The sequence below is a fragment of the Artibeus jamaicensis genome, unplaced genomic scaffold (assembly GCF_021234435.1).
Source record: "Artibeus jamaicensis isolate MK-2021 breed Jamaican fruit bat unplaced genomic scaffold, CSHL_Jam_final contig_391, whole genome shotgun sequence".
Classification (NCBI taxonomy): Eukaryota; Metazoa; Chordata; class Mammalia; order Chiroptera; family Phyllostomidae; genus Artibeus; species Artibeus jamaicensis.
This window is the reverse complement of record NW_026521814.1, coordinates 28,423,903-28,436,903: the sequence shown is the minus strand read 5'-3', so window position 1 is coordinate 28,436,903 and position 13,001 is coordinate 28,423,903. Positions and strand designations below refer to the sequence as shown.

Below are 13,001 nucleotides of genomic sequence, written 5' to 3'. Positions count from 1 at the left end.
GGTATCACAGGCATTTGATTTAGAAATGTACATCAACCACACATTGTCGTTTGAGCTGATGAGAGTGGTGATACAAAGGAGGGAAACAAAATTTGTATAATTCTTCCTTTTACCAAAACAACGACAGTTAATAGTTTTTTTTTCCTTCCCCTCCAGGGTATAAGAAGTAATTAAAGTGTCAAGGGAACCATGTGTAGTTTCAATTAGCTAGTGGCTTCCTGTTATAACATCTTACTGTTCTGTCCTGTGAACGCAGCTAACAGGTACCAGCCTGGCGCAGCATTTCTATAGGCTTAACCCACCTGACCTCCACCCACGCATTCAGCAAGCCTTGCTGGAATGTCCAGTCTCTACCAGGATGTTATGGCAGTAATTAAAGGGGCTTAAAGGCCACTTTTATTTTATCGTGATAGACATTTTACCCAAAGGATGACAGATTATAAAATATTTGTTTGAACTCCATAATAACTGATTGAATAATGTAAGTGCCTCATTCTCCCTCAGATTAGTACCTGCCTCCCTCTTTCTCTTTAAGAGACAGGCTGTGGAAGGAAAATAGAAAGAGTAGTTTCAAGTATATGTGTGTTCTAGGCACCATATTAGGTGCTTTAAATATTTTATCTAATGCGGTCCTCATAACTTTTAGAGAGAGCTCTTATCTTCACTTTGAAGATAAGAAAAGAGAGACTCAGTTAATGACCCAAGGTGGCACCGGTAATGAGGAGGAATGTGGCTTAGGACCCAGGTCTGTGCCTTCTTTGATCTGATACAGCCTTTAATGCACTTGCTTCTTCTCACGGGAAGGTAGCTTAGTTTCCGGTCAGGAGATGATTTCTTTCATATAGATAAATTTTAAGTTCAGATACAAAGGTACGTAGATTATTGCCTGTGTTTATTTAGAACAAGCATGTTTGGCTCAGAGTCATTGAGCTATAGGTGAAATAGTTTGGATCTCAGGAACGCAATAAAAACATTCTTTTACTTGAATGCTGAGAGTTTCCAGAGGCATTGCTTTTGTAAATGTAATAGCTAGGGAAAGATATATGAACTGTGGTTTTAAACTGTGAATTTTGTCTTAACTTGCAAATCTCAGATCCAAACTAGCAACATTGCAATAAGCTCTTTGAGAATAAAAACAAATATTGCTAATTTGGGAAAGGGATTTTTCGCATTCATGAGCCACCATTCAGCGTTTTTTCCCCCAACAAAGAGAGGCATGTTTTTCCAGGAGGTGGCGCTCTAAGAACAGCATTTTGGTTTCTGGGTTTAAGGGAACAGGAGTACCATTCAATCCGTTATTGAGTGAATTGCACATTTAAATTTTAACCCGAGTCTCTGTCATGCTTTTTTTTGTGTGCATTTAAAAAAAATGTTTATTTGAAACCAACTGTTAGGAAATATAATAAAATGCCTTTATAAAATTATGTCTCTTTAAAGATAAGTGAATGTAATCATCTGTTTCATATTTCATGTGAACCTCTTTTTATTAAGAAAACAGGTATTAATGATAATTATTTTGTTCTTTGATTAAATTACTGTTTCCAAGTTACAGTGTTGAAACTTAAAACAAAGAAAAAATTATGTCTATCCTTTTCAGCCACATTCAATATATATTAACAAAAACTCCTGCGATAGAATAAAATTTCTGTATGAGACAATTTACAGCTGATATTTTTGGTTCATCTTTTAGTCATGGCTGAGTAGCCAGTATAAGTTTAATTAGTTAATTTTGCAATTCTATATTTAATTTTTAACAATATTCTCTTGATCTAATTTCATATAATTTTTTAAATGCCTGATTACTCATATTGATAAATGCAGTGGTATGTTCTCATGAGGTTTATTGTTTGGCCTGGTGATGAAAATCCCTAGTGTGTTTTAGCACCTTTTTAAAAGATATTTAAGTTTATTTCGTGTATAACTTTTTTTACTTAGTCATCGGTGTCAATGGTGAAAACTGAATTTGAGTTATAAGACCAAGACTTGATCGGGATGACATCAATTTTGCGTTAAAGAAAAAGAAAAAGAAAAAAGAATTTTTATATCTAGATTGTATTTTTATATGTATTTCTAAGGAGTTTCATAGACTTGGTGATTATTTGTATGGTTATTTTAAGAAATTAACAAACCATCTGGTCTCTTAAAATAACAGTTCTTAAGATCAGGTTTCGGTGATAATTCTTATTTTGAATCCCACAGCATAAAAACAAGCTTTTTTTTAAAAAAAAAACAACAACAACTTGATTGTATTCGAATCATTTTAGAATAAAAAACTCACAGTGACACTTTCACATGAGAGACATTCAGAAATCCATAACTTAAAGGCAGAACAGCTGCAGTCGCTAGAGTGTTCAGGAAAAACAGGCCTGGGATTTCCGTCCTTCGGCCAGTGGTGTTACAACGCAGTTCCAAGTGCAGCTCTTTGCCACACATGCTCTTTATCTAAAACTCCTTGCTCTTCAACCCCAAACCCTTACTTTTTTTAATCTATAGTTATAAAACAGGGGTTGTGCTGTTTTATTATTGTTGATACTAACAATATTCAAAATAATAATTGTAATGATGACATCTTTTTAGAACACTTTTCCCCTGAGAATAAGAGACAAACACATCTCATACTCTTTTTTTTAACATGTTAATTAAAATTTAGTGAATATATATATTTTAATTTTATTTAGTTATTTTTCAAGTACAGTTTTTTGTCTATTTCTCCCATCCCAGCCCTCCCTGCCCTGTCTCCCCACCTCCCTCCCATTCCCCCCCCCCCCCCCAGTCCTCATCCCTGTGTCTTTCATACTTGTTTCTCAAAATCCCTCCCCATTTTTCCCCTTAAATTCCCTTCCTTCTCCCCTCTGGTCGCTACCCACTTGTTCTCTATTTCAGTGTCTTTGTTTTTATTCTGTTTGCTTGTTTGTTTTGTTGTTTAGCTTCCTGTTAAAGGTGAGATCATATGGTATTTGTCTTTCAACACCTGGCCTATTTCACTCAGCATAATGCTTTCCAGTTCCATCCATGTTGTTGCAAAAGGTAGTAGCTCCTTCTTTCTCTCTGCTGCGTAGAATTCCATTGTGTATATGTACCACAATTTTTTGATCCATTCATTTACTGACAGGCACCTAGGTTGCTTCCAACTCTTGGCTATTGTAAATCTCAGATATTCCACGCAGCCACATTTTTACTGATATGTCCCCTAGAGCAAGGAATATAAAGGAAAGAATAAACAAATGGGATCTCATCAAAATAAAAAGCTTCTGCATGGCTAAAGAAAACAGTATTAAATTAAAGACAACCAACTGTATGGGAAAACATATTTGCCAGTGATACCTCAGACAAAGGTTTAATCTCCAAAATATACAAAGAAATTACACGACTCCACTCTAAGAAGACATCTCATACTCTTTTGTCCCCCATCCTCTTGTCTGTTCCCTGTTCCTTCCGCACCCACATCAGCCTTCTCCGCCTCTTGCTCATTTTCTGTCTCTGGCACTTTCCAATTTACAATGAGAAATTGTGACCATAACTGAGAATCAAGTCAACATGACTTTTACATAATTAAGAAGACGTTGAATATGCAAGACTAGTTTTTAAAAATAAACATTTACTTTAAATTTTGCATAAGCTTTCTTTAAGACATAATTTCATATGTAATATGAATATAAAGTCAGTGCATAGTATTTTTGAGTTGAGTGTTTTTCCCTTTTATTTTTAGGATAAACATGTTCTGACAGTTGTAACTATTGAGAAAATACTGGAAAGGCTGAAAAAATCTAATGAACTTTTGGAACTCATTCTTAAAGGACTCAATGAATATTTGGAAAAGAAACGTCTCTTCTTCCCCAGATTCTTTTTCTTATCTAATGATGAACTTCTTGAGATATTATCTGAGACTAAAGATCCTACCAGGTAAGTAACTTACATATATAACACATGGCTAAATTTATTTGCTTAACTTTATTTTTTTAACAATATATTTTATGGATTATGCCATTACAGTTGTTCTATTTCCCCCCTTTATCCCCCTCCACCTTGTACACCCCTCCCCCACCATTCCCCCCCTTTAGTTTATGACCACGTGTCTCAAGTTCTTTAGAATCTGTATTTCCCCTAATATTCTTGCCCTCCCCCTATCTATTTTCTACCTACCGTCTATGCTACTTATTTTCTATACCTTCTCCCCCCTTCTCCTTCTCCCACTCCCCTGTTGCTAACCCTCCATGCAATCTTCAATTCTGTGTTCACTCCTGATCTAGCTGTCCTCTTAGTTTGCTTTTGTTTTAGGTGTGGTTGTTAATAACTGTGAGTTTGCTGTCCTTTCACTGTTCATCTTTTTTATCTTCTTTTTCTTAGTTAAGTCCCTTTAACATTTCATATAATAAGGGCTTGGTGATGATGAACTCCTTGAATTTGATCATATCTGAGAAGCACTTTATCTGCCCTTCCATTCTAAATGAAAGCTTTGCTGGATAGATCAATCTTGGATGTAGGTCTTTGGATTTCATGACTTGGAATACTTCTTTCCAGCCCCTTCTTGCCTACAAGGTCTCTTTTGAGAAATCCACTGACAGTCTGATGGGAGCTCCTTTGCAGATGACTGTCCCCTTATCTCTTGCTGTTTCTAGGAATCTCTCCTTCATTTTAATCTTGGCTAATGTAATTATGATGTGCCTTGGTGTGTTCCTTCTTGGGTCCAACTTCTTTGGGACTCTCTGAGCTTCCTGGATTTCCTGGAAGTCTATTTCCTTTGCCAGATTGGGGAAATTCTCCTTTATTATTTGTTCAAATAAGTTTTCCACTGGTGGCTGTTTCTTTCCCCCTTCTGGTACCCCTATAATTTGGATGTTGGAGCATTTAAAGATGTCTTGGAGGTTCCTAAACCTCTCTTCATTTTTTTCAACTCTTGTTTCTTCATCCTTTTCTGTTTGGTCATTTTTTTCTTCCCTGTGGTCCACTCCCTTGATTTGAGTCCCAGTTTCCTTTCCATTACTATTGGTTTTCTGTGCATTTCCCTTCATTTCAATTAGTTTAGCCTTCATATGTTCTTCTAATTTGCGATTAAAATCAACCAGTTCTGTGAGCATCCTGATCCATTTGATCCTGTTTTGAACTGTGCATCTGATAGGTTGGCAATTTCTTGGTTGCTTAGAGTTATGGGCTCTGGAGCTCTGAGTTGTTTTTGAGCCACGTTTTTATGTGTTTGTGCCTGTTACGTATGAGGATTAGAGCCTTAGATGTTCACCAGGGCAGGGCTACCCAAGTTGCTGGTTTGTGATGCTGTATGTGGGGGCAGGGTCAGAACAGACACTAGCGGTCCCCTTTGCTGCTTCTCGCTGCTGGGGCTTTCGTGGTCCATCTCACTGCTCACCCCTTCACTGGTTTATCTGCGTGTGAATGTGTGACTGCAGTCAGCCCTCAGGGGGTCCGCCCGCTACTCCACACCGGAGATCTGCCCACAGCTGCCGGCTTGCCTTGGTTGAGTGCCCGGGTCGGTCCAGTGGATCTTTCCTGCCTGACCCTGATCTGCTGCTGGCTCTGCCCCTCTTACCGGTTTGGCTGGAGGGTTCCTTGTTGTCAGACTTCCATATAGTTCAATTTTTTGTGGTTTGGCTGTGTTTTTGTTTCTAAAACTTTGTTGTTTTTAAATTTAATTGTGCCAGAAGGCATAGTGTGTCCACCTACGCCTCCATCTTGGTGGAAGTCCCCTATTTGCTTAACTTTAATTTTTTGAATAAGGTAAAACATAAGTACATATATGAATCCTTGTTTATAGAATGACTTTTAAACAGACTATTGTGAATATTATCAATAATCAACTTAAGCTAATTATTTAAAACAAAAGTGATATTATTGAATGACATTTTTCTACATGTGATGATTCTCAGAGTGGATTTCTTATTTTATCACATATTCCCTTACAGATATTTGCAGAACACATCACCTTTCTTTATCACATTCAGAATAAAAGTTAGTGCCCTGAATGGTTTGCAGTGACCCACACAGGCGATTCCGCATTATTCTTCTTATTCATCCCCCAATAGTTTTCTTCTTGCTCACTCTGCTGCAGTCCTCGAAATTCCTCCATAAAAGGGGCAGCCTCCTTCCTCAGCGTGTTGTTCTCTCTGCCTTGAATGCTCCTTCCCCAAACACTCATAAGCCTTCTCCTACCCCCTGTGGGTGTTCGTGGAAACCTGCTCAAACACCTGCCACTTCGGAGGCCTTTTCTGACCCCTCTGTTGAGAATGGCAACCCCTTCCAGCACTCCCTAGCCACCTTTCCTGGACCACCTTCTTGGTCTTATTTTCCTCTGGCATACTTTTTACCATCCATCATAGGTTATAATGTCCGTTATTTGTTTAAGTTTGATTTTCTCTAGCAGATTATTAGCACCACTATAGAAGAGATGTTTTTTACTTTTTCCCCCAATGCTAAGTCCTGATTCCTTAGAACAATATATAGAATACAATAAACAGAGTCGACGTTTGTTAAACAATTAATTTTGTGTCTCGTGTCTTAAAAATAGGAGCTAAGTAATTCAGACAAAGGGATCAATTTAGGCTCAGATTTCCATCTGAGTTTTTATACTCTGCTTCATTATTGCCCATTTGAAAGATGTATTCAATTGGTTATTTCTTGGTAATGTGCCAAAAATGAGAGGTTACTCAGTTCCAACTATATTACAATAGACTAAAAAGACTAAAGTTAGGTAGCTTCAAAACAGTTGATTTAGTAACCTGTGAAGTACTTAAATCATTAAACTTAGTCCGTCCTTTGCAGGCAGTGTCTGAGGATCCTGGTTGAAATGACTACTTTTATATATTTGGAGATTTTTCGGATTAGTGTACTATCTCTTAGTCAAGATCCATTTGCTCTTTATGTTACTTTTAAATCTTTCAATTCATTTTGTTGGAAACAAAGCCTCGTGGATGTCTCCTCCGTGGCTCTTATGTAATTGTAATTTTATAGATCTTTTTGTGACTATTGAATTAATGATGACCTCCCACGGGACTGCGTAATCCATGCCGAGAGAGATTGTGTCTTTTTTCCCCCCAGCACTTTATCTCCAGCAGCATCTAGCAGGGGCCCAACACATAATGCACATTTATGAATTTGGAATGAGCACTGGTGCACGAAGAACACTGATATTTAAGGAACTGCTATAATTTGGTTAATTCTCTTAAATGTTTATTTTTTCTCTGACAGAGTGCAGCCTCATTTGAAGAAATGCTTTGAAGGAATTGCAAAGTTAGAATTTACAGAAACTTTAGACATTACTCACATGAAGAGCAGTGAAGGAGAAGTGGTGGAACTTGTAGAGACCATTTCAACAGTCAAAGCCAGAGGTCAAGTGGAAAAGTGGTTGGTTGAGTTAGAAAGAGTTATGATTAAATCCGTCCACAAGGTAGCTGGCTGTATTTGTTATTATTTCTAGTAAAGATGATAGAATATTAATGTATCATTGATAAATGCACTGTTATTTAGACAGAAATTGATTAAGGTACCAATTTAATTATAATAGATAGTTTAAAGACCAAGATGGTAAAAAACTATCCATATGGTCTATGATATTAATTTTATAGTGTCTCACTTGAAAAATGGGGTGAAATACCATCCACACTAGAGAAAATTTGCATTTTGGTAATGAGTCTGTCTCATTTCTTACAGCCACATGTCAATGCTTGTATCATTAATTAGACACAATTCGGTCTACACAGTCTCTTTCATCTCGTCTTCTCAGCAACCCCTCTATAGTTTCATAGTCACATCAGTCTCCTTGACATATATGTTTCTGTGATGAATCCTTCTGTGTACATATAAAACACATACAAAAATGTTAGAAAACCATAAATATATCCTGCTATTAATGCTAATTTCATATTTTTTCATATCCTCTCATGAAATATATTATTACCCAATCATTTGTAATCACTTTTGTCAGTGGAGAATTTCAAGTCGTGGCCACAAGTTGCTACCCATTGAGTACTTCAACTCATTTCTTACTCTAACGTGCACTTGGCATTCCAGTTTCTTACAAGAATAAAAGTCATGGTTGAGCAGGGGAACATGAGGGCAAGAATGCAAAGGAAATACGACATTAGGCCTTAATCAACAATAGCTTTTATTAATTTTTCAGATTCTCTCACACATAATTGAAAAAAATAATTAGAATCTAGATGCTTAATGGATATCATAAGTCTTAGTGCTTCTTTCTCTTCTAAAATATGATTTAATATCTGTCTGCATAATGTTATTCCAATAGATGTAAAATCATTTGGGCAGTTTCCCATTTCTACATATTATGGATTAAATTGTAATGAATGTCCTTACATATATAATTGGCATATTTGATTGAATTATTTATTTGATTATGATAATTCTCATGTGAGGACCACTGGGCCAAAGGGGATGGTGAGCTTTCATAAGCCATGATAAGTATTGAGAAATAGCATTCTCATTTTGTAGATGTTAATAATGTAAATGAGTTTCCACTTTGACCACTAATAAGCAGCACTGAATTGGGTTATATGGTTGGTTAATTGATATATACAGTCAAAACTCATTATTTTAGATATAAACTATTTCAGCTACTTTTTTAATTTTGTGTGTCAAAGTGCTTAAAGAAAATATTTCAGTTGCCATTTCAGAGCATTAAGAAAGGGTGGCAAGGAATTGTGTAGGAAATATTTTCCCCAAATGTTCATGTGTAAGTTTATGTTGGTGAAATATGCAAGCAAATGTCGTGTAAATACGAATAGGTGATATATGTGTTACTTTTGTTGTGTTATATGTATTTGCATACACGAAAGACTACTGCATGCCTAAATTAAGTGAATTTTATGTCATTTGTAAATAAAAAAGTCATATTCTTGGCACATTTATCATCATTCTAGGTTATCATAAGTTTAATGTAGGTTGCTATCCCCAAATATACATTTTAATATCTGTAGACACACATGTATATACATGGGTAGATATAGTAATATATCATACATATATTATAGAGCTTCATGTAATCATATTTCTCCTCATCCAACTATGTAGAAGTTTATAATTTACATTTTAATGTCTTCCTCTTGTTCTCTCCACAGTGTCTTTCTAGAACATGTACTTATTCCATCATTGGCACATCTCTATTCTGTCTTCTTTCCTATGTGCCTACCATTCCTTTGTTGGTCATTTGCAGCTGTCCTCTCTGTGGCTTCCTTGGCTTTTCAAATTTTCTCTACTATCAGTAGCATTTCTGTTCAACTCCATAGGTATACTAACTAGACTAGAAATCCAAAAAGTTTCACTCGTTCTATATATTTCATAGAAAAATTTGAATTTTTACATTTTTTCTGAAATTCAGACATTAAATGGTGTCATCTCACAGTAACATAAACAGATGAAAATGTTGCCCAGTGATGGCTGGTAGAAAAACATGGTTGCCCTGAAAACATATGTAGCAAAGTACAGGAATTAGACTTCCTGATTTTACAGCTTTCAACTCTCCATGAATGAATTGTACATTAGTTCCTGCCATCATTGCTTTGGGTATCAAACTATGGAATTGAAAGGCAGTGAGACCTACAAACATAGGAGGAACTTTAGAGAAATAGTGCGGCTTACCTGAGAGTGCATGCGCACAGATGCACAAGGCTGACCAGGGAGCTGATGGAGTGCAGGGACAATTATTGCTTATGAATTTGATGGGACTCATTTTGGAAGTATTTGAATTTATATTTTGCAATAAAATCACCTGTGCTTCTTTGATCCAAATGTATCTAGGATAATTTTTGGCTGCAATTGGTACAATAAATATTTGATATAGTATATTTCATACAAATTGATCATATGTCAGCAAAATAAAGTGTTATGTAATATATTTATCTTGCTCACAGGTATATGCATTAATTTGAATTTGAATTGTCTACTCTTATGCTTTGAGTCTTCATAACTGGTTAATATGTAAAGCATTGAGCATTATGAATTAATCTGTTGGTGTTTAGCTCTTCATTGTATAGCATATTCAAGTGTGAAACTGATCATCTTTAGCATTTTTTCCTTTAGGTCATTCAAGATGCAATTTTTGCCTATCTACAGCATGAACGAATTAACTGGGTAAGGGACTGGCCTGGACAGACAGTTCTCTGTGTATCCCAAACCTTTTGGACATCAGAAGTACAAGCAGCTATTGCAGGAGGCCAAGAGGTAAGCTTTTGCTACCCCTAGGTTTGTCAGCATTTTTTCAGTAGTTACTATAAGGACACTCCACTCAAAAAGTCAAGGGCGCTTGAGTCTCAATCTTGTTATTATGTACATTTTTGTATCTTTAGAAATGAAGTATTAATAGTCATAAAGGATAATTATCTTTTATATCTTGAAGACAAGGTATCAGACTCATTTAGACTAATTTTTTTTATTTTTAATGGACAGCTTTGAATAAATACTTATTAATATTTTGATGCATAAATTTAAATATTCTAATATATTGGGTATATGAATTGAGAAAGTGCTAAAGTCATATTAGTAATTACTTAGTAGCCTCCTGCATCTCCCTCTGTGCTTGCTGGCTCCCCAGACCACCAGCTCCATTACTCACCACCACAGGGTAATCATCTTCAGGGAACAAAGAAGCAAGTGTGAGCAAATCAGCTACATTTGTAGGCATCTTACAATTTCTTTTCAGTTTTAATGTAGAGTTTATCAAACCTCTACCCCTCCATCAAGACCATATTTTTTTCTGGTCTTACTCCAAGAATACTGAAACAGGTAAGGGTTGAAGTTAAGCATTAAAGTGGTTACTATAATCCTTTTGTGCTTCTACTTAACTCCCAAGCATAATTTGAATCTGAAGGGACAGGTGGTTTAGGTCACTACCTTCTCAGTGTGTCCTCTGTTCAAAACTAGCTGCTCTGCTTGTAATTCTCATTATATTGCATACAGATACAAAGAGTGCCTTGGTTTACCACAGTGTTAACTGATACTGAGATGGAGTTATTGATTTATACATTTGTTAGTCTGTTCCCACTCATGTAATATGGTACAGATATGGAGCCATTCACAGAGAAAGCCAAAATGAGAACCTGTGCCTCAAGGGTGACTCAGCTTCATGGACTTGAGGTCCTCTGAAGTGGTAGCTTAGCAACAGTTAGCAAGTCAGTCTTTGTCATTGTTCCTTGCCTGATTGCTCTCTTCCATTGTGTTTTATGGTGTCTTTCCTGGCTGTTTTATGGTATGAAGTTAAGCTTTATATGTGCCTTTAAAAATTAATTCTTTTTTTTATCTGCTTGTGATTAACTTGTGTTAGTATGCCCTCCATCCTCTGACTGTGGTTGTATCATAGGAGGCTAGCATCTGTTGTAGTACTCTACGTGTTGTTCATTTTTCCCCTTAATTATTGTGTGGTTCACAACTGAAAGTGATGACCTTGGGTGAGCAGCTGAACACCCTTGGCAGCCTCAGAGAGCACTGGACACTTGCATTCTCTGCAAACATCCCAAGTTGTCTGGAGCTGGATGCCACAAGAGCACTCCCAGAGGACCTGTCCATCTCAGGATCTGTGCTTCTGTTTCTTTGTTCAGTGAATGCTGACTGTGGAACTAGTCCGTGTGAGGCATTGGGGGGCGGGGCACAGTACAGTGAATGAAAAAATCACAGCTGTCACAGCTGGGGGCGTTGCAAATATTGATATGATTTTGGTCAGTCTGTGTTCACGTATGTAGAAGGATCTTGGTATAATAAAAGCATTTGATTCCAGGTAGGGTTAACTCCTATCATTTGGCTTAATATGATAGGAGTTAACTTTAGATTCATTAGTTCACTGTACAGAATGGTTTACAAAGAATAATATGTAAGAAATACTACCAACATGATCATTTTTTCAATCCATTTTATCTGAATTTTTATTGATTCATATAGCATAGTTCCTAAAGAACTTGGGTTACCACAGTTTAAAGCTAAATTTTAATTCTCAATCCATTTTTCTAGCATTTGAAAATATATTCTGCTAGTATAAATAGTAACAATAGTAAATAGTAACACGTTCTTATGAACGTGTAATTTGTACTTTCAGATGGAAACTTAAAAAATTTTTTTAATGTCTTTGTGTGGAACTACAGGATGAGAGAACTGGTGAGGCTCTCAGAGACCTTGACTTTTACTGATGAGGAAGCTAAGATGTACCAACAGTCCTCGCTTCTCTTCCTAGGATCACAACTGTTCTTACTGATTTATGTACTCAATAGACTTAAATTCACGAATTGGCTCCAAGAATTTAAATGCTAATGGTTATTTAAAGAAACAATTTGCCACCCCCAACACTGTCTTCACTTTCAGATCCATTGCTGCCACTTTTAGATTCATTGCTGCCACTTAACTGGCCCTAAAGGAGTGAAATACACTCAGTGGTGTACAACGTTTATTAAACATTATTGTAGTGAAGAAAGCGACCACATCAGTCTGCTGGAGCACATTGACACTTCCCTTAAGCACAGCAGTTTTTATTGATTCTAATTGGATTTTCATTAACCTTCTCTCTCTCTCTCTCTTTTTTAAACTTACGAATTACTTGTACCCACCAGAAAAGAGACCCGAAAGCAAGTCTCATCCTCAGGGTTGGCATTAGTTCACCATAAACTAAAATGTAAGGTGTTCATTAGCATCTTTACATTTTGAATGGCACAAATACTACTCGGAAATTGTACACAGGAGTCCTAGAAGGACTCATGTGATTGGAGGAGGAGCAGTTAGAACCAGGATCTTAGGGCTTTTGTGCTGCTGCATGACACTTTCATTGTGGTCTTACATCTCTCCTGGTCCCTGGGAGGTCTTATTCTGCAGTGGGATAAAGGCTGGCAGCAGCTTCCGATTGCGTACTAGTAAAAAGAGCCACAGAGCACAGAGCAGTGGAAATAGGAAGGGAAGGAATGTTGGGTAGACAAAAAACCAGGACATCTGGCCAGATTGGGCTTGCTCACTTAATTCCTTTGTTTTAAGAACTATTTTAAAATTATGTCATATGGAAG

General features: G+C 36.6%; 1 protein-coding gene across 1 annotated transcript in view; it reads left to right on the top strand.

Annotated features, from left to right (window-relative positions):
* The window catches only part of DNAH7 (dynein axonemal heavy chain 7), a 221,069-nt gene that overhangs the window by 62,380 nt on the left and 145,688 nt on the right, over nucleotides 1-13,001 (top strand). Inside the window, exons 20-22 of the mRNA XM_053665233.1 lie at nucleotides 3,710-3,903; nucleotides 7,198-7,396; nucleotides 10,045-10,185. Coding sequence (XP_053521208.1) covers nucleotides 3,710-3,903; nucleotides 7,198-7,396; nucleotides 10,045-10,185 — 534 coding nt within the window. The remainder of the gene's footprint in view (nucleotides 1-3,709; nucleotides 3,904-7,197; nucleotides 7,397-10,044; nucleotides 10,186-13,001) is intronic.